Genomic DNA, 20,187 nt, shown 5'->3' on the forward strand with positions numbered 1-20,187 from the left:
CATCAGTTTCTGCTCAGACTTCTCCCTTGCTCTCTTTTGCTAAGCATAGCAAAGTTATTCGATCCGAAACAGCCAGAGAGAGGATTCCGGGGTGTTTCTCTTCGGATAATGGAAGGCCTGGCGTTCTCAAAAAAAAAAAAAAAAAAAAAAAAAAAATGAGGGCCATAACACTAACCGCTCACGTTCCGTGGCAGTTCCAGATCTTGGTAAACGGCTGACAGTGAAGTTAAAAACCAATCGTTAAGATACAAAATCAATTTTAAAGTTACGCGTGTGCCAGGGATTTGTTCTGAGCTCTCATACTTCTGTTTTGAAACCAGCCATATTATTTCTTGTGGGAGTTCTAAGGTTCAGAGCCTTGGCTACATTGGTTAAGGGGGTAAATGCGGTTTTTTTTTGAAAGATTTCTTTCTTTTATGAAAAAAGAATACCGGGTTGAGGTGAAAGTCAGGTTTACTAGAAATGAGGCTGAGCTCTCCAGGATAAAAATTGTGTGTGTGTGTGTGTGTGTGTGTGTGTGTGTGTGTGTGTGTGTTGGGAGTGTATATTTGGATTCACTGGGAAAGTCCTTAGAAATTTTTAGGAGACCAGAATTGCTTATAAAAGTCCATCAAAATTACCTTTTGCCCCCTGCCCCAACCCTCCCCAACATTTCAATAAAATAAAGCCGAGTGATAAGCGAGGAATCAGCAGAAAGATTAGGCCCAGGAAGACGTGAATGGCACGGAAGTATCTTCAGCGGGCAAGGATTGCCTTTGAAGCCCTTGATTTGATTAAGGCATAAATATTCCTCTCTAGAGTTCAACCTTTCAGGGCTTTAAGTGGATTGGGCTCGTCAATTAGTGGGCGCTTAAAGGACTGAATCATTTTGTAAATTAAAATGCATGTTTTTCTCTATCTTTTAAGACTTTGGCCTTCCCAAGTGATCACGCAACGTGGCAGGGGAATTATAGTTTTGGTACTCAGGTAGGCTAGGGTTCAAGGTACGAAGGGACCTTAGGTGGTGAGGGTGGGGGGGACCCTTTGGAAATTGAGGAGCAATTTGGATTCTCCAGAAGAGGATATGTGTGGAGCGGAATGTACCCAGAGAGGTACTCCGAGGAGGTGGGCTCGGCATAAGCGTGGTACCCTTCGGTGGGTTAGACGTCAGCCTGGCAGGGGTCCCGAGGCCCTGTTGGTCCCACTAAATCTTTCTTTGATGTGTCTCCCCTCCTCCCTGCCCCCCCCCCCGCAGACAATATTGAACTCCATGCACAAATACCAGCCCCGGTTCCACATCGTGAGAGCCAATGACATCTTGAAACTTCCTTATAGTACATTTCGGACGTACTTGTTCCCCGAAACCGAATTCATCGCTGTGACGGCATACCAGAACGATAAGGTAACCAAAGGCGCTTTTCTTTTTAATGGTGATATTTTCCCTCCCACCTTTAGGCCGCTCCGGGTGAGGTGGAGACAGTGAGAAAAGATCGGAGATGGGAGCCTGAGTGTTTCTTCTGTGATTTGACCCTCACGTGGAGTTTTTGGGGAAAGGGGGTCTGGCACATCACAGAGGCAGGGAAAAACCAGAACAAAGCAAAACAAAAACTCGACCAGCTAGGCATCCAACGCGGAGCGAAAAGATGCCAGACTAACTTTTGCTCCTGGAACTGCTGACTTCTGCTTCCCCACTCGGGGCTTTCTCCTCTTTTGAGGCTCAGCCTCCTCTCCTCCAGGGAGAAGGATCAAAAAATCAGGTTCCAGGTTCTAAAGGAACCAGCTAAAAATGGAAGGCAAAAGCCATTTGGGATCTTGGGAGGAGAATCCCATTGGAGAGCAGCTTTTCTCCCCTAGCCAGAAATCCCGAGTAGCTGGTCTGGTTTTTATTACCTTTTATGCTGCTGTGTTTTTTATGGTGTGTGTGTGTGTGTGTGTGTGTGTGTGTGTGTGTGTGTGTTTGGAAAAACCTTCTCTGATCACAGGGTCATGCTAATCGAGTTGTCTGAGGCTTTTGAGATGAGATGACCAAAGTCAAAATCACTTCATTTGAAGGTTTTTCCTCCCTTGGGCCTCAGGCCCTGGATTAGGAGTCCCCCCCAAATGGAACGGCAGGCAGCACCTGGTATATAAAATTATGGTGGCCTGAAGGTCATGGGCATGTGCACAGAGAGACACAGAGAAAGTGACTCTTGCTGATTCCCCAGTTCCCAGTGTGGCAAGCAGTTCTGGGGGTGGAGAGCACCTGAGAACCCCTGCTCTTCTTCCCTCCAGCTTATCTGACAACACCTTGCGTTTTGAACTCACTGTCACCGTGGGTGGGTCCTGTGGCTGGCCCTTGGGGTGTTCAGGTATGTTGCCTTAATCCAGAGACTAAGACACTAGGACCTCCTCTCCCTGGAATCTTGCATTCGGGAGTTTGTTTCAAGAAACAAGAATCCAACCATGGGGCCTTTTTCCCACCTCGGGGGAACTCTGTATGTATCTTTTTTTCCCGCCCTCAAAGGGAAGGGATTTGAAAGATTATATACTATGGCATTTTGCCCCAGCGTGCAAAATGCATGCTCCCTCTAGACCCAGAACCCTGTGAATGTAAGTTGTTAATGTAATAATAAAACGTACCATTTTTGATCAGACGAAGAGGCCAGAGGCCTTCTCCAACCTAATGGCGGTGGCAGAGCATGTAAATGAAAACAAATGTTTCCAGTGGTCATTCAGTCCTTTGACATCTGTAATTGTCAATATTGTAATTCCTCAGCCCTTCCCCCTCCCCACAAAACCCAGAAAAAAAAAATCAAACCCACTCTGGCACAAGGGTAGTGAGAACCCCATAAATCATTTCATTAGATTCACAGAAAAGGTTGGAGTGTATGCTGTGTGTGTGTGTGTGTGTGTGTGTGTGTTTGGGGTAGGAAATATGCCGTAACATATTTTATGATTAATTGCACTATATAAAAAAATGAAAGCACAATTTTAAGATCTACAGGTTGTCCCTTTTGACAGCTTTTGACAATCTTTCCATTTCTAAATGCAAGCTCTCAAGGCTGCCTACAGAACAGATTGAGACATTGCCCAGACAGTCTAATTTCGGTCTGGAATCCCTGGTTTGGCTTCCTATGGGAGATGCAAGCCATTGGTACAGTTCTTTTGATTTTTCTCTCGGTCCCCTCTGACTGAACACTGTGACGTCCTCTCCCTTTCTCTTTAACCTGGCATAGCCGAGTGACTTCTTCTGGCAGTCAGATTTCTAGTAGACGGAGTTGGGGGATAAAACACCCCCAAAACATTCTAGAAAATGAGGCCAATGTCTCTTTCTTGCTTGTGTCTCCTCCTCTAGATAACCCAGCTAAAAATAGACAACAACCCTTTTGCAAAAGGTTTCCGGGACACTGGAAATGGCAGGAGAGAAAAAAGGTGAGCGGAGACACTTAGTACTATTTTCTCAGATAATTTGGAGAATCACTTCTCTAGGGCTCAGATCTCAACTTAGAAGTGGGATGCGGGCCCTTCTATTAAGAAGTTGGTGGGGGGTGGAAAGTAATTTACTGCCACCTTGCCACCTGCTTGTGGCCTTCAGGCCGCCGTACTTTGTCTGCTTCTTCCAAGTTACCTTAAAGGAGATGGACTAGGCCACACCATGTTCATCTCTGGAAAGGAAAGTGTCAGGGGTAACAGATTATATACGGACGCCTATTAATTTTTAATTAATCGAGGTTCATTCCGGGCAGATCCCAGGAAAGGACTAAACCATTCACAAAATGCTTCGGAATTTTTGCAATCTTGACTTGCAGATACCGTCAGACAGAACTGAGGCCCCTGAGAAATCTGTGGCTCCCTCCTTCATGGGTCTACATATCATTTTGCGTGAAGCAGACAGCTGGGTAGTATATGGAAGATGCTCTCCCCTCCCCCCCCCAGCTTTCAAAGAATTTCTAAAATCCAGAAAATCAGGCCACATTTTGAACCTATCCCCTTGTGGGGTAGGGGTGAGCATTATCAGATAATTTCTAACATCTAAATGTTTTTTTTTTTAAACTCCGGTTATGTGTTGGTAAAACATTTAAAGTGCCCCATGAAATAAGCAACTTCCTCCCAGTCTTAGCAACCAGTGGGGAGTGTGTAGGCTGCTCGTGTTCACGTGTTCACCAGTTTGGGCACCCAGGTCCGTCCTGTAAGGCCTGCCGTTCAGAGCTCAGCTGTGTCTGGCCCGTGCCCTTTCCCTGATGAGCCCCTGGTCCTGAAGCCCCGGTCCTCCAACACCCCACCCCCTTGCCACTCTCTTCAGCCTAGTTACGGGGTCTCGAACCACGCTTGGGTCTCTGTGGCTGCCTTGGGGCAAGCAGGTTTCAGAGCACTCGTGTTGTATTGGTGTTGTATTGTCCGTGGGTGGTGGGCAGGGTGAGGCAAACAGGGGAAATGTCCGTTCGGTTCTGTAACACTGGGTGCGGGCTTCTGCCACAGAAAGCAGCTTACCCTGCAGTCCATGAGGGTGTTCGATGACAGACACAAAAAGGAGAACGGCACCTCGGATGAGTCCTCCAGTGAACAGGCAGCCTTCAACTGCTTTGCTCAGTCCTCCTCCCCAGCTGTCTCCACTGTAGGGACCTCGAACCTCAAAGGTAGGCCTAGTCACCTCTTGATTTCCCCACTCCAGGACTCTGGACTGGGGGGGGGTGGCTGGGAGAGTTAGGGGCGGGGCACCCACCCAGACCCTGCCCTTCAAAAAAACATCAGATGCTTCTAGAAGCCCCTAAGCAGGAGCCAGAGTTCAAAAAGGGTAGCCAGGTGTGTCTCTCTCGAAGTTGTATAAAGGAGAGCTCAGAACTCCTTCCCCCAAACCTTGATTTGGCTGAGGGTGGGGTGTCTGCGTGTTCCTTCTTGGTGGAGACACCCTTGAAAACTTGCGTAGAGCACTTCTCTCTGTCTCTGCCCCTCAACTCTCTTTCAACCAAGCAACTGCTGACTTTTTACTATCTTTGAGCTCTAGATTAAAATGTGTTGGAAGGCGGGGGCGGGGGGTAGGCAAGGGGATTCTCTGCCACCTGGAGCAGGGAAGGTGGCTGAGGAAACATCCAGCCATAGAGCAGCGGTGGGCACTGGGAGAGCAGACAGAGCACTGGGGATCTGAGTAGGGAGGGTGGGGGAGTGGGAGGGGACAAGATGGTTCAAATCCCCAGTTAGTTCCTGTGTTTAAAGAGCAAGCACTATTTATTTGGAAAGACACGCATTCTCTCTCTCTCAACGGGAAGAAACCTGTTTTTAAGTGAATTAAAATGAAAGTCCATTATGACTTCAATCCCTTTAAACCTTACACATAAAATAGGATCCCTTTTTCTTTTTTTTTTTTTCTGGTAGGACACCCACAGAGGGTGTGGTGACAGCAAAAGAGAATCTGTGATTGTCTCTGGGCAGTGAGCGGGCTGCTCCCATCTCTGTCTGCGGGGCAGGGGCAAACAGAAGGTTCCACTGAGTGTGTGTGTTGGGGGAGGGTGTTCGTTTCTGCCACTACCAATTCGGACGCCAGGGTTCAAACAAATCCTTCTGAAAGAATTCACAGATTTGTGGAAGGTGTTAATTGTGGTCACTCACTGAACAAAGACTCTGGATAGTAACTAGGTGTTCCCAAAGTGAGTTGGAGGATGAGTTTAATATTATTTTTTAAAAACCAGGTAAATGCAGTGGAGTGGGAAAAGGCAGGGAAAGGCTTTGTCTGACACAGTAGGAGCTCAATGGATGATTGTAAAAAATAGTAATCCACTAGCGGTTTGGGGCAAGGGATCAATGGGAGAAGGGGTTCAGGTCTATCTAAATATTTTAAATTCCTTCACTGTTAGCTTATGGAAACATCCCGCTAAAGTTGTGAGGTGTCATCACTCCCACTTTGCAGATGAGAAAACTGAGGCACAGAGAGGTTAAGGGGCGTGCTGGGGACCACACAGCTTGTAAATGGGGGAGCCGGAGTTCCCCCTGGCCCAGATTGGAGCTCACGCCCTTCCCCTTGGCTTGTGTGCTCCTCCTATGGTAGATCTGTGTCCCAGCGAGGGTGAGAGCGACGCCGAGGCCGACAGCAAAGAGGAGCACGGCCCGGAGGCCTGCGACGCGGCCAAGATCTCCACGACCACGTCGGAGGAGCCGTGCCGCGACAAGGGCAGCCCCGCGGTCAAGGCGCACCTCTTCGCCGCCGATCCCGGCGGCCGGCCCCGGGACAGCGGGCGGCTGGACAAGGCGTCGCCCGACTCGCGCCACAGCCCGGCCACCATCTCGTCCAGCACCCGCGGCCTGGGCGCCGAGGAGCGCCGGAGCCCGGGCCGCGACGGCGCGGCCACGTCCAAGGCCGAGGAGGCGCGCGCGCTGCCGGGCAAAGAGGCCTTCGCGCCGCTCACGGTGCAGACGGACGCGGCCGCCGCGCACCTGGGCCAGGGCCCCCTGCCCGGCCTCGGCTTCGCCCCCGGCCTGGCCGGCCAGCAGTTCTTCAACGGGCACCCGCTCTTCCTGCACCCCGGCCAGTTCGCCATGGGGGGCGCCTTCTCCGGCATGGCAGCGGGCATGGGGCCCCTGCTGGCCACCGTGTCCGGGGCCTCCACCGGCGTCTCGGGCCTGGATTCCACGGCCATGGCCTCCGCTGCCGCGGCGCAGGGACTGTCGGGGGCGTCGGCGGCCACCCTGCCTTTCCACCTCCAGCAGCACGTCCTGGCCTCTCAGGTAATTAGGGGTCTTCCGCCGGGCACTCCGGGCCCTCCCTCATTCACTCGGGTTTCCCTGTCCTGGGATCCCAGACCCTCACCCAGTGCCCGTTGCTGGGGAGCTTTGAAGAATAATAATCGCAGTAGTACCAGTAATAATTGCTAGGTCGGGGGTTACCTCATTGACTCAGCATAACCTCACACCCCGCCCAAAAACTTAAAAAAATTTCCCTAGGTTCAGGGCTGTTTCGAGTAGAGTAGGTAGGTGGTAATAATGATAATTAAGCTCTACCTGCACTTGGTCTATTCTGACTTCAGTGGCCCTATTGTCACCTCCAGTTTATAGATGAAGAGGTGGCGGCCCAGAGATGTTGAGTAACTATACAAAGCCACACAGCTGGTAAGTGGTGGAGCAGAGACTCTACCCCAGGCAGTCTGACTCCAGGGCCTGATTTTAGCTTCAAAGTGGAAATGTCTCTTATCTCTTAAATGGCTCCTAGCCAGCCAGCCACCAGGAGTCGGACAAGGGGGAGCCCCCGGCCTGGGGAGGGGCGCTGACGGTCTTTGGGTGGGAGTTGAGTCTTGAACCTTTCCTCCCAGTGGGAGCTTGTCCCCTGTCTCCCAAAGGGTTAACGGTTTGCACCCGTGTGGGAAATGTCAGAGGATAGGGGCAGGCTTCGGCTGTGGCAGGCCTGGCAGCCTCTGTGTGGTTCAGACAGCTGTGCTGGGGTGCAGGGCAGCTGGGGAGAAGTCCCGGGCCGCTGGAAACGCTCTGAACCCGGCGAAAAGGTTCTGTGGGGTTTTCTGCACGCCCTTGCCTTTGTTTTGTCTGTGCACATTCGTCTCCCTTCTCTGAGCCAAGAAGCAGGGTTGTCCTCCCCTCTGAGGGGAGGAGGGAACTGAGAACAGGGTTGGCTTCTGGCCTTTTCCCATTGCGGTCCTCTCTGCGAGCCCCTCCTGGAGACCTTGTCCTCGGTGATAGGTGGGCGAGGGGCTGCCTGGGAACACAAGTGTTAATGGTACCCCAAGGCAAGGGACAGAGAGAACTAGCCCAGGCTTGGGGTGCCTGCATTTTAAATTCTGCTTCTGCCACTGAGGGACTTCCTGCACCCCTGGGGCCTACGTCAGTTTCTCCACCTGTAATACCAGTGTATCAGGCTGGATGATTTCTTTGTCTCTGTTGAGAGCAAACGCCTTTTGCTGCCCCCACCCCCAATTTCCTTTAGCTCAAAAATAGTCCCTGAATTTTTTTTTTTTCATTTGAGAAACTTCTGGAATTAGAGTAGGAGGGCAGTGTTGGGGTGGGGGAGGAAGAATGAAAGAATTGCATGCCCCATAATTTATGCCCCGTGATTTTCACCCAGCTACCTTAGCTGTGGCTGAACTAGACTGCAGCCCCATTTAACAGGTGCAACAACTGACCCCCCAGTGGGAGAATTTCTTAGCAGTTCTATTGGCCAGGTGCACACAGTCAGCTCATTTAATATCCCAAGTCCCGATCAGTATATGAGCTATTTAATATTTCCCTGTATTTTTTTTTCCCCATAAGAAAGCTGAGGCATAGGGAGTCCAGTGGAGTGTTTCCCCCACTTGCCCGAGGTCCCAAGGTAGAGGAGGTGGGGTTGGGGGTGGGGGGAAGGGGAGATGGACGGGCGAGGTTGGCTCCTCCCCATCGCGCAGACCCTGCTCGACCGACCGATTCACATCCTGCGTTTCTCCCCCCCCCCTCCCTCGCAGGGCCTGGCCATGTCGCCCTTCGGAAGCCTGTTCCCTTACCCCTACACGTACATGGCCGCGGCGGCCGCTGCGTCGTCGGCCGCGGCCTCCAGCTCCGTGCACCGCCACCCCTTCCTCAACCTGAACACCATGCGCCCGCGGCTGCGCTACAGCCCCTACTCCATCCCCGTGCCGGTCCCAGACGGCAGCAGTCTGCTCACCACCGCCCTGCCGTCCATGGCCGCGGCCGCGGGGCCCCTGGACGGCAAAGTCGCCGCGCTGGCCGCCAGCCCGGCCTCGGTGGCCGTGGACTCAGGCTCGGAACTCAACAGCCGCTCCTCCACGCTCTCCTCCAGCTCTGTGTCCTTGTCGCCCAAACTCTGCCCGGAGAAGGAGGGGGCCACCAGCGAACTGCAGAGCATACAGCGGCTGGTCAGCGGCTTGGAAGCCAAGCCGGACAGGTCCCGCAGCGGGTCCCCGTAAACCCCTCCCCAGAAAAATCTCTTCATTCCAGTCCAGTCCAGTCTGCAGTGCACTTTGTTGGATGTAAAATAAACCACGGGCGTGCAGTGGGGTTGGCCCTCCTTTGTGCAGTCCTGTCTGGGAAGGGGTGCCGGACTCCCTCTAGAGAATGTGCTAGAAACAGGCCCTGTCTTCTTGGCGTGGTTTATATATCCGGGATCTGGCTCAGATTCTGGGGCTCAGAAATGTCTGTTGCATTGAGCTATTGGGGTGGGAGTGAAAACATTTTTATGGCCAGAGCACCTCCAGCCAGGCTGGTCTGGGAGCTGTGGGAAGAAAAAGGTAGCCAGGCCCACCAGGAGGGGAGGTGTTGAAAGGCTTCTCCCCCAGTGCAGATTTATATATTTTTTCCTTCACCGTGTCAAGTAGAAACAAAAACAAACAAAATTAAAAAAATATATACTGGGGACAATGAGTACATTAATTAACATGATTCTGTTTGTGAAGATTAAAAACTTTATAGTGACTTGCATATCAGTTCTAAATAAATTACGGAGCAGCGTTGTTTGGGGAGGGAAGTCATTGCCATCCTTGTTTGGTCTCTATTAAGGAAATCTGTGTCTTTTTAATATTCTTGTGATGTTTTAAGAGCCGCTATAGGTCTCTTCTTGCATGTTCCACAGTAATGTATTTGTGGTTTTTATTTTGCTTGCTTTTAGAAAAAGAACATGACCCCACACCTTTCTCCCCTCCCCCCCATTTTCTGCCCTCCAATCGGCCACCCCAAGGGGGAGGATTTAAAGGGAAGGGGTGGGGAAAACACAAAAAAAATGAATTTATTTTATCTAAGCTCTGTAGCAGGATTTATGTCCTCCTTTGACAGTTCTCTTTCCTGTATATGCAATAACAAGGTTTTAAGAAAAATAATAAAGAAGAAGCGAGACTATTAGACAAAGTATTTATGTAATTATTTGATAACTCTTGTAAATAGGTGGAATATGAATGCTCGGAAAATTAAACTTTAATTTATTGACGTTGTACATAGCTCTATGTAAATAGGGTCGCAGCTGTCAGGTTGTGTGTTCTTGTTTTCCTTTCGTCAGTTTTATTTCAAGGTCACAGGATCGCTTTTAAAACTAGAAAACACACGTTCTGCACCGACACCAACACACTTTCCAAAGAGTTGTCTGCAAAAAAAAAAAAAAAAAAAAATCGTTTCTTTTTTAGTGTCCATTTCACCCCAAAGAGGGGAGGTGAAGCCACTTCCCCGCTCACCGTAAATTTCCTTAAAGTATAACACCCCAAGTGTGGTTCTGAGATTGCTTGGGGGGGTGGGGGGGTGGGGAGTGCAGAGGCTGTGGTTTGACTTTCTAATTTTTCTTTTGTATTTGTATTTGCTAGTCTGATTTCTTCAAAACGAAGTGGAATTGACTACTGTCTTCAATATTGATGGTGTTTTGAATTGGTGCCTATAGAGAGATATTCACAGTTCACAAGTCAGGTGCTGAGAGATGGTTTAAAGACAAAAATTCATGAAGGTATATTTTGTGTTATAATTGATGAGTTCTTTGGTTTTCTGTATTTCTTCCCCTCTCTTTAAAAACATCATTGAAATTTCAATAAATTTTTATTGAAATGCCTCTGGGCCTTGTGTTAAGTGCTTTCTTTAGAAAACTTTCCTGCAAAAGGAGTCTTTTCTGTCCTTGCTTCCTCTGTCCCCCTTCCCTTCGCCTTTAAGTAATTAAGACCGCCCCCACGGAACCCAAATGAGCTGTCACTCAAGTTACAAAGCTAAAAACAAAAGTCCCTTACTGGGGCGAAGGGAGCCGCTTCAATCTGAAATTACTTTTCCTTTAAATTAGGGAGCAAAACGAGAGACGGAAAGAGGGCTGATTAGAATTGGGGAGAATAGCAATTTCAGATACTTAAGTTTTAATGGAAAAAGAATGCTCTGCTCCCCTAAGTCCGCGGTTCCCACACGAGTCCGACCAAAAATACGTTTCGAGGACTGCGGACGTTTTCGTTTTAGGCTCGCTCTCCCTTTTCACGTCGATGTGGGAAATACAAGGCAAAATGATCTTCTTGCACTAGTGTGCAAAAAAGAAAAAAAGAGGGGGGGGTAGAAAAAAAAGGATCTCCTCGGCGCCAGACCCGGCTTGGCAAGGCAGCGAGCCTCCGGGTTGTGGGAGAGACGGCCGGGCCTGAAGGTCCCCCCGCGGTCCCCGGTGCCTCCGCTCGGACCCTGCTGACCCGAGACGCCCCAGCGCGCGTGCGGAGTGCGGCCAGCTCCGCGCACACTTAGCTGTGTCTCGCGAGGGAGGAGGCAGGTTTTCCCCGCAAGGGAAAGGTAATTCCAGGGCGCGTAGTTGACCCCCTCGCATGGAAAAGTCACCCAGGAGGCTGACACCCTCCTCCGGCCCTCCCCTCCAGCCAGCCTCCAGGCTATTTGGGGAGTTGCCTTTTGAAGCTCAATTTATTTTTGAAACATTCAATAAAAAAGAGTGAGGCCTCGACCGTCTTTTGGTCTCCTAGCGTCCCCACCCCCAGCGGAGGTGTATTTGTGGGGGGGGGAGGGGAGGGGGCAAGGGAAGGTTCTCGAGGCCTTTTCTTGCCCTGGGGGCCGTGACGTGAGGACCTAGCCGGAGCCTGCCTGGCGGCTGCCTCCCTCCCCCCCTCCCTGGAGCCCGCCAGCCCGGCCCCAAGTCCCTGTCACCTTCGGGCCTCTTGAATGGCCGGCGAGGAGGATCCCCCTCCCCTCCCTCATCCCGTACTTGGAAGGGGATCGAGGTCGGGACCTTTTGGAGAGGGGGGCCGAGTCCCTCGCATCTGCAGCCAGGCACGTGGGGAGCCCCACACCCTCTCCAGGGCTGTCTCCCCGGATGAGAGGTCAAACAGCCAGGGTCGGAGGCGGGGGTTGCGTGGGTGGGTGGGGGGCTTGCAGGGCCCGGGCCCTTTGGGGCGCTAGCTCCCCCGAGGGCCGGGAGAATTGCAGGGCGCGCGCCCACTGGCGCCGAGCCTGCGCCCCTGGAAGGTGGCCGTGGGCAGGGTGTGCCCGGCGCGCTCTCCCTCTCGAGTGGGGGAGCAAAGAGCCTTGGCCTGGGAGAGGGAGGGAAGGCTTTTCTCTCTCAGCCCACATCTGCCCCCCCCCCAAATTCTCGGACAGTGCTCAGACGTGTGGCCAGCCTCTCCCACCGCTTGCCCCCTCTTTTAATCTCCTGTGTATCTTATTTGTATGTAGTGAAGTTAATGAGTAACTCTTGCTGCGCTGGTGGACGGGGGGTGAACCGCTCGCAATCTCTCTGGATTTCGTTGCCTATTACTCACCTGGCGCCGGTCGCAATCTCGCCGCGGGCTTTATGGTGGCGGCGGCCGCCGCGGAGGCCACTCGGGGCCGGCGCCTTGGGCTTTTTTCCGGGCTTCGAGTGCCACCTATCTGTCTGGCCCACGAATGCGCCCAGGTCGCCGCCGCTGGCTCGGCATTCCAGCGCCTCCCGGGTTCCGGAACTTGGGCGTTTCACCTTTGCCCCTTGTCATCCTCTCCATCCCAGCCGGCGCGCCCCTCCTTCTCGGACACCCCCCTCCCCACCCCTCAGCATCGGAAGAAGCAGTGGTCTCTTTCCTGGATATCACTTTCACTCCTCTTTGGGCCCCAGATGAGAAAAACAGTCCTTCCCGTCTTTGGGTTTCCAAAGAGAGTAAGGAAATTCCGGGAGGGGACCCTCTCATCATTTTCTGGCCAAGCACCCTGCTGCTTGGCGTAGAAATCCCCAGCACTTCCCCCGACCCATGGGGCAGGGGATAACCTGCGCGTTCTTGGTGGGCAGATGGAAGGAGGAAGGATTCCCTGCCCCCCCAAATTACATAATTCAAATTCTACCCTGGATGCGACTTCTCTTTGCCTGGATGCGCTCTCTTTCTTTCTTACTTTAGAACTCTGGAATGTTTCGGTTTTTACACTGGCCGCGTCTACAGGGACAAAGGCCGAGGCTCGAGGGAGCAGCAGTCCATAAGGCCCCCGGCGGGGGTCAGCTGCGGCAGCCTGCAGGGCCGAGCGACTCCGTGATTTGTAGATTTAAGGTGACAAATGCGGGTGCCGGCCTGAGCCCTCCGGCCCCCGCCCCTGGAGGAGGTCGGCTCCAAGCCCGGCTGCGCCCTGGCGTCTGAGGCCGGCGGAAGGGCGGGGGTGGGGTCGCCTTTTGCTGTGCTTTGAGCCGCGGGTAAAGGCGTCCGGGTTCCTGCTGACCTCCCGGCGCTAATTGCAGGGGCCGAAGGGCGCGCTCCGGCAGAGGCAGGGGTCACGACCCTGTGCGCTCCCTCCTCCCGGGTCCAGCAAGCCCCAAGGAGCGGGGTGTGTGCACGCGGCCGTGCGGGAGTGTGTGCGTGTGTGTGTGTGCGCGAGCGCGCACCCCCTCCCTCTGGGTCTGCGCGGTGCCGGAACCCACTCTTTCTTTGTGGGGAAAGTTCCCGGCGCGTAGGCCCTCAAAAAAAAAATTCCATCCAAGAAGGAAAACCCTTGTTCTGACCTTTCCCCTAAGCCAGCAGACAGGCAGCCGCCTTCGGGCGCTGCAAGAGGCTTGACACGCTTGGCGTCCGCGCGCTTTCTGCCTCGCCGGTTTCCAAATTCGACCTCGCGGCAACCAGCCAAGAGACAGGCTGCTGGGCGTGGGTGCCAGGCCGCGTGGTGGGCTCTCATACACAGAGCTGTCGATGTGCGCACCTAAGGGGAGCGCTTTGGGTGCTTCCCTGCCGGGGCGAGGACCTGCAGGTGTCAGAAGGAGATGCGTGTGTGGGGGGTACTTGTGCGAGATTTAGAAGTGCATGCTGCAGACATTCCGGATGCAGATGCATTTGGTTGTTTTACAATCAAGATGCGTATAATCAAGATGTGTATGTTGCAGATGTCGGCGTTCAAAGTACACGTAGCAACAATAATAAAAACAGCTGGCGTAGAAGAGGCACGCGCACGTGCCAGGCACTCGGTTAGGCACCCCACGGAAGTGACCTCTTTGAATACTCACAGTTCACCCGATAAGGTGGGTATGACTTTTACCCCTGTTTTACAGAGGAGGAAACTGAGGCACAGAATCCTTAAGGCACTTAACCGAGAGCAGCAGGGAAAGCCAGAATTCCAGCCGAAGTGGGGGCTCCAGAAGCCGCGTTTAGTCGCCATACCTGGTTCAGGTGGAGGTGTACGTACCTGGAATACATATGTCCCGGATGTAGAGAAATCTAGGGGCGTGTTCCGGGTTTTCGTGTGTGTCTCACGCGCTCTTCATAGGAGAACCCTTTCGTTTCTCCCGGCATCGGTCATGCGGTGGGAGAGTGCTGCTCCTACTTTGGAGTTCCAGTCCCCGGCCCTTTCTCCCCCGAAGGACCCGTCGGGGCGAAAACCCGAGGCTTGGGGCCTTTGTTCCCAGGCAGAGGAATCGAGAGGTGGCCTGGGGACAATACCCCTATTTAAAAATGCCTGCGGCGGGGCGCTGGGGCAGTTAGCGTGTTCTCCTCCTGGATCTGAGTCGGGAGGCAGCGGCGATGTGCCAGTGTGGGCAGGGCGACCCCGCTAACTCCAGAGGGTCCCTTTCCCGCGGGGTGGGAGAGGGGACTCGGACACCCCCCACCCTCTCCCCTCGCCTTGAATCCTCATCCCTCCACGGGCTGTGTTCCATCTGTCCAGGCGCAAAGGCCGGGGACAGCAGTGGGGACTCGGGCCGCCCAAGGACCATTTCTTCTCTCCTGCTTCGACCCTGCCCAGCTTCCAGGACCCTAAGCGAATTCAGTTTTTCCTGCCCTCTTACTCTCAACTCTCTGGCCTCAGCTGGGAGCTAGGCCAGTGGGGAGCCAGATTCTGCTGGGAAGCCAGAAGAAGGGGTGTGGAGAGCACACAGCCCTGCGTAGGAAAGAGGGTGCCCGGGTACGGTGCGGCCCAGTTTCCTGCGGCCTGGGCAGCTGTAGGCCCCACGCACCTGGAGAGCCAGGGCCCGGGGCGGGCTGCAGGTCGGGCAGGGGTGACACAACATGCTGCCTGGGTAGGGAGTAGGGACCCCTTTTCTTTGGCCCAAGTCGCAAAGCGCTTTCTGCCCGGGCAGCTGAGGTGAAGTCAAACGGCCTCTGAGTGTTGGATTGCTCGGCTTGGGTGCAGTCCCTGGAATGGGGGGCGGTGAGGGCTTAGCGAGGGGGACGTGGGTACCATCCAGAGCTGTCCGGTTCTCCACCCCCCCAACCCCCGCCCAGCCCAACGTCCCGAGTCAGCCAGTCTATTTGAGCTTTTGAAATGCGATCCCCGAGCCACTTCGGTTTCCCGCTAATGACCCGGGCTCTGGTTTCGGGCTGGGGAGTCGCATCGGGAGGACAGGATTGCTTCCTCAAGCCCCGCGCCAGCCCACGCTCGCCTAGGCACTCTTCCCGCCCGTGCGGTGGGCACCGGAGGGTGCGCCCCCCGCCCCTGCGAGGTCCCCAAAGCGTCACGGACACCCAAGCATGGCACTGACACGCGTGCGCCGACTTCTTTTCTGCCACTTTTGCAGTGCGGTTCGCCCCGGTCCACAGCGCAGGCATCTTTAACTCACTTTGTTGGTAGGTCCAGGAGAGCGCCCGCTGTCTTGGGGGCGTTACTTTAGTCACCCCCGTGCCCCCAGGCTCCCAGTGACAGGCTGAGAGCAGAGGTGCGAGCCTGTTAGGGGACCCAGCCAAATAGTGTACCCATCATCCTGGTCACCGCCCGGCCTTCCCTGGGGTGCCCCACTCCCCCGAAGGCTAGCACGGGTGAGCTACTGGGAGATTCCCTAGGGTGGGTGCTCTAACCAAGGCCAGAGCTCAGGACTTCAGTGAATCTGCGGAAATCCTACACAGAAGTTTGTTACCGCGCATACGTTTGGATCTGGGGGCAAGGGGAACCCTACAATTATGCTCAGATTCTCAGAGATGGGTGAGCCCGACCAAATTAGGACCCTGTCACTGCTCTGGGGGCAAAAAGAAATGATAGGACGTTTTAGGGTGGTCTCTGGAGACTTGTGTCTTAGCCAGGTCGAATTTAGCTTTCCGGACTAGCTCCATCTCTTACCTTCTAGAAAGACACTTTTCCCTTGCGTATTTTGAAGCTAAGCCTCCAGACCCCCAGGGCCCCAGCCAGGCATTGTCTAATTAGTTGGCTAATTAATGATATTAACTCATCAGCCAAATGATTATGCACAATCATTATCACCCCTAATGAATTCCGTGTTTCATCTCCTGTTGCTAGGCTAACCCCCACTGCACTCTCACGGGCAATAAAAGGAAACCACTTTTCATAAAACAATTAGTTTTTACTACATCCCTCCCACCTCAGGATCTAGGGTGAGGGGAGCAGTAGGGGGGGTGCCCTTTGCGGAGAGACTGCTGGGGTCCAGGTTGGGGGCTCCGAGACCTCTATACCCCCTCGTTGGCTGCCTCCCCATACATCACAGTGATACCGTGGTCTATATGGTCAGATTTCATCTCTGTTGGAATCGCCAGAAGATTTACTTTGCTTTTTCATTAAAGTCACATCTGGTGGAATGGGGGGGGGGCTTGAATTTTGGAATATAGATGTGTGAGTTGGAGGGGGATCCTTTGGAGTCTGAGGGTTGACTGAACCTTTTATTTTTTCAGGGCAAAAATTAAGAAGGTGAAGGCTGGGACCTCATTCAATGCTGAGAATTCTTTTTAACTTTAGTGCCCAGCACAGCCGAGAACAACGTAGATATCTACCCAGATCATGTGTGTGGGTCAAATCTAAACATGCTCAGGGACCCCACTAGTTTGGAAGGCAGAGGTTGGAGTGGATATATTTTTAAAAGACCCCTGCATGTCTATCATACGTCCCTCTTTGATTTCTTTCATTTGTTTACTCAGGCAAACACTGCACGGCACAGGAAAATTCACAAGCACTCTAAGGAACATCCTAGACATTGCAAAATATTCAAGGGGAGAGGGAACGGTTCCTCCTTCCTCTCCTCTGATAAAATAGGATCCCCAGGGAAAGCCCCTCATCACCCCTAGTCCTGCCTAAATAAATCCTCTTTGGTCGTCCTTGGCCACTTAGGGATGGATTTCTTCCTGGCGTCAAGACAAGATTGATTTCAAACAAGGCGTTGTAAGCTGGGGCTCCCTACTACTCTCGCCGCCACCATCTCAGCCCCCAAATCAGCAAATCCTTCTCCAGCCTCTATTTCAGCCAAACTCCCCCCCCCCCCCCAGGCAGATCACAAGACGACAGGAGGATGATGGTGAGGCCAGTGCGTGACCGCAACCTGGATCTGTCTCAGGGAGAAGAGGACGTGGCGCTGTTTCTCTGTTGATAAACGGGCCATTTCTGCTCTCGTTTTATTCGACATGAAAGCCCTTTTGGCGTTATTTCCCGGATTTCTTGATCCATCCTGGTCTCTGATCAGAGATCTGAGGTGAGAGCGTAAACAGGAAAGGGGAACTGCAGTCCATCAACACTAACGCGAGGTTCCTCCCAGGGTTTGGGGGGGGGGGGGTAGATAAAAAGAAAAAAGAAAAAAAATCGAGCTACCTGTTTTGCAGAGCTCGGGAAGGGAGGATGCGTCAAAGCAGCGAACTCCAACTTCCTACCGCACCTTTGCTTGGCCGTTCCTTTGCCGCCATCTGCTGGTTCTTTGGGGAAGTGCACGCGCTTTCCAGGACTTCTGGGAGACTTTCCTTTCTTTCTTTCTTTCTTTCTTTCTTTCTTTCTTTCTTTCTTTCTTTCTTTCTTTCTTTCTTTCTTTCTTTCTTTCTTTCTTTCTTTCTTTCTTTCTTTCTTTCTTTCTTTCTTTCTTTCTTTCTTTCTTTCTTTCTTTCTTTCTTTCTTTCTTTCTTCTCTCTTTCTTTCTTTCTTCTCTTTCTTTCTTTCTTCTCTCTTTCTTTCTCTTTCCCTTCCTTCCTCTCTCTTTTTCTTTTTTCCTTTCTTCCTCCCTCCCTTCCTTCCTCTCCTTCTCTCTTTCTTTCTTCTTTCTTTCTTTCTTTCTTTCTTTCTTCCCTTCTTTCCTTCCTTCCTTCTTTCCTTCCTTCCTTCCTTCCTTCCTTCCTTCCTTCCTTCCTTCCTTCCTTCTTTTCCTTCCTTCCTTCCTTCCTTCCTTCCTTCCTTCCTTTCTTCTTTTCCTTTCTTCCATTCTTAATTCATCCAGCAAATAGTCGTGGCTGTGACACGATCTCAGTTCTCATGAGATTTGCATTCCAGTAAAGCAAGCTTCATGGCCATTCCTTCAAAGTAAGATACAGAGGGAGCAAGGTAATTTAGAGGCAGAGAAGCGGGACTAGAATTCTGAATTTGCCCTCTACTCGCTGGGTGTCTCTTGGCCAGGCAGCTCCAGTTTTCTGGGTCTCAGTTCCTTAAAGTAAGACTGGAATAATGACACGCATAGGCAGGTGTGCTGGGCAGAGCAAAGGACAGATAATATTTGCAAAGCACTTGCACCATCAATATTCCCATTATCTTCCCTTTTTGGAATCATGTGACTAAATTTCAACACAAGCAGAGTTCATGTAGGTAGTTTTTCTTCCCTCTGGATTGTTCTGGAATACTGCTCCCTTCACCTCTACTACACAATCAACAGCAGTGGAATTCAACCAATACTTACTGAGTGAATATTCTGGGTGTGGGTTTGAAAGAGTCCAAGGAGAACGAGATGAGGCAGATCTTTCTGGGCCCTCCTGCAGCTCACACAGGTACGGAGAGTAGTTCCCAATGACCATCGCAAATGCAGCGACGGCCACCATCCCTCCTCACCTGCGGTAATCCTGCTCCTGCCCGCCTCCCCTCATATCCGCTGGCCCCACGACCCTCATCGGCTTCAGCTTCGGTGATGCCCACGGCCTGGCCCATAGCACCAAGAGACATGTCTGGTCGGTCTGACTCCTACCCATTTCTCCAACGTCACTTTGCCCTGTTCTTGAAAATCAAGTTATAATGGCCAAGTCACTCTACTTCTTCTATCCAGCTGAAGGTCTTTGCACACCCTGTTCCCTAATAGTGAATTATCTCGTTCACTACTGACATTTGGCTTTTTTGCTTTGTTTTGTTTTTAAAGATTTTATATATTTATTGGAGAGAGCGAGAGAGCACGAGTGAGTGGGGTGAGGGGCGGGGTGGGGGAAGGGCAGAGGGAGAGGAAGAAGCAGGGGAGTACCACTCTGTGTGATCCAGGACCGTGAGATCATGACCTGAGCCGAAGGCAGACGCTGAACCGACTGAGTCACCCGGGCGCCCCTCACTGCTGATGTTTTGAATTGAATAATTATCTGTTTGTCCTCCAGTCAGAACAGTCAAAAATGTCTCCGGATATTGCTAAGTGACCTGGGGTGGGGTGGTAGGGTTGAAATCACCCCTCTTTGAAAACTACTGCCTCAGCCAGAATGCCTTTGCCATCTTTCTCCTTGGTTTCTTTTCTTTTTCTTTTTCTTTTTTTTAAAAAGATTTTATTTGTTTATTTGACAGAGAGAGAGAGACAGGGAGAGAGGGAACACAAGCAGGAGAAGTGGAAGAGGAAGAAGCAGGCTTCCTGCTGAGCAAGGAGCCCGATGTGGGGCTCGATCCCAGGACCTTGGGATCATGACTTGATCTGAAGGCAGACGCTTAACGACTGAGCCACCCCGGTGCCCCTCTCCTTGGTTTCTTTTCAACACCTAGATCAATGCCGCTTCTCCCATAAAGCCTTTCCTGACCTCCCAGACCAGATTAGATCCCCCAGTGGCAGGGGTTCAGAGCCCCTAATGCCCCTTCCATTGAGCAGAAAACAATTATACATAGATAATGAATTTTATTTTCATGTTTCTCTCCCCTAAGAGAATGGAAGTCACCAGAGGTACAGGGCCTTACTGAGCTTCTGGGTCTTACTCACTGAGCTCCCCAGCAGAAGGAGGCCTTGCAAATAATAGGCAATTAATAAAGGCTTCTGGTATGATTATGTGCTATTGATTAAGGCTGGTCTCAAAGTTTGGTTTTGCCGAGTTTCACCTGCTGGACACTTTAAGGGCAATTGGGACTTTTTCCACTTGTCACTCCAGCCTCTCTCCGATGTCCTTCCAGGCTTCGATGGTCTAAAGCAGGTGTCAACCAGGTCCACAGACTCTGGCCTGCAGGCCCAGTCCAACCCTGCCACCTGCTTTCATATGGCCTGGGAGCTTGAAAGGGTTTTTGTATTTTTTAAATGGTTAGAAAGAAAAAACTCAAACTCCTTTGAGTGACATGTGAAAATGACTCACTATTCAAATTTTAGTGTTCATAAATAAAGTTTTATTGGAATCCAGCCACACCCATTCACATACATACCAGCCTCGGCTGCTTGCTCGCTCCGAGGCCAGAGTCAGTGGTATGACCCACAGAATCCAA

General features: G+C 52.1%; 1 protein-coding gene across 2 annotated transcripts in view; it reads left to right on the top strand.

The window, feature by feature from the left end:
* The window catches only part of TBX3 (T-box transcription factor 3), a 13,178-nt gene extending 2,703 nt beyond the window's left edge, over positions 1-10,475 (top strand). The window contains exons 3-8 of one of the 2 annotated variants that reach the window (XM_045776157.2): positions 907-966; positions 1,235-1,381; positions 3,314-3,390; positions 4,438-4,595; positions 6,002-6,678; positions 8,397-10,475. In XM_045776157.2, the coding sequence (XP_045632113.2) occupies positions 907-966; positions 1,235-1,381; positions 3,314-3,390; positions 4,438-4,595; positions 6,002-6,678; positions 8,397-8,858 (1,581 nt within the window). In that variant the 3' untranslated portion in view covers positions 8,859-10,475. The remainder of the gene's footprint in view (positions 1-906; positions 967-1,234; positions 1,382-3,313; positions 3,391-4,437; positions 4,596-6,001; positions 6,679-8,396) is intronic. The other variant, XM_045776167.2, reaches the window with a different exon arrangement.
* Positions 10,476-20,187: the final 9,712 nt, after the last annotated feature.

This window comes from Ursus americanus, chromosome 30 (genome assembly GCF_024610735.1).
Source record: "Ursus americanus isolate L20-20 chromosome 30, mUrsAme1.1.p, whole genome shotgun sequence".
NCBI classification, from domain to species: Eukaryota; Metazoa; Chordata; class Mammalia; order Carnivora; family Ursidae; genus Ursus; species Ursus americanus.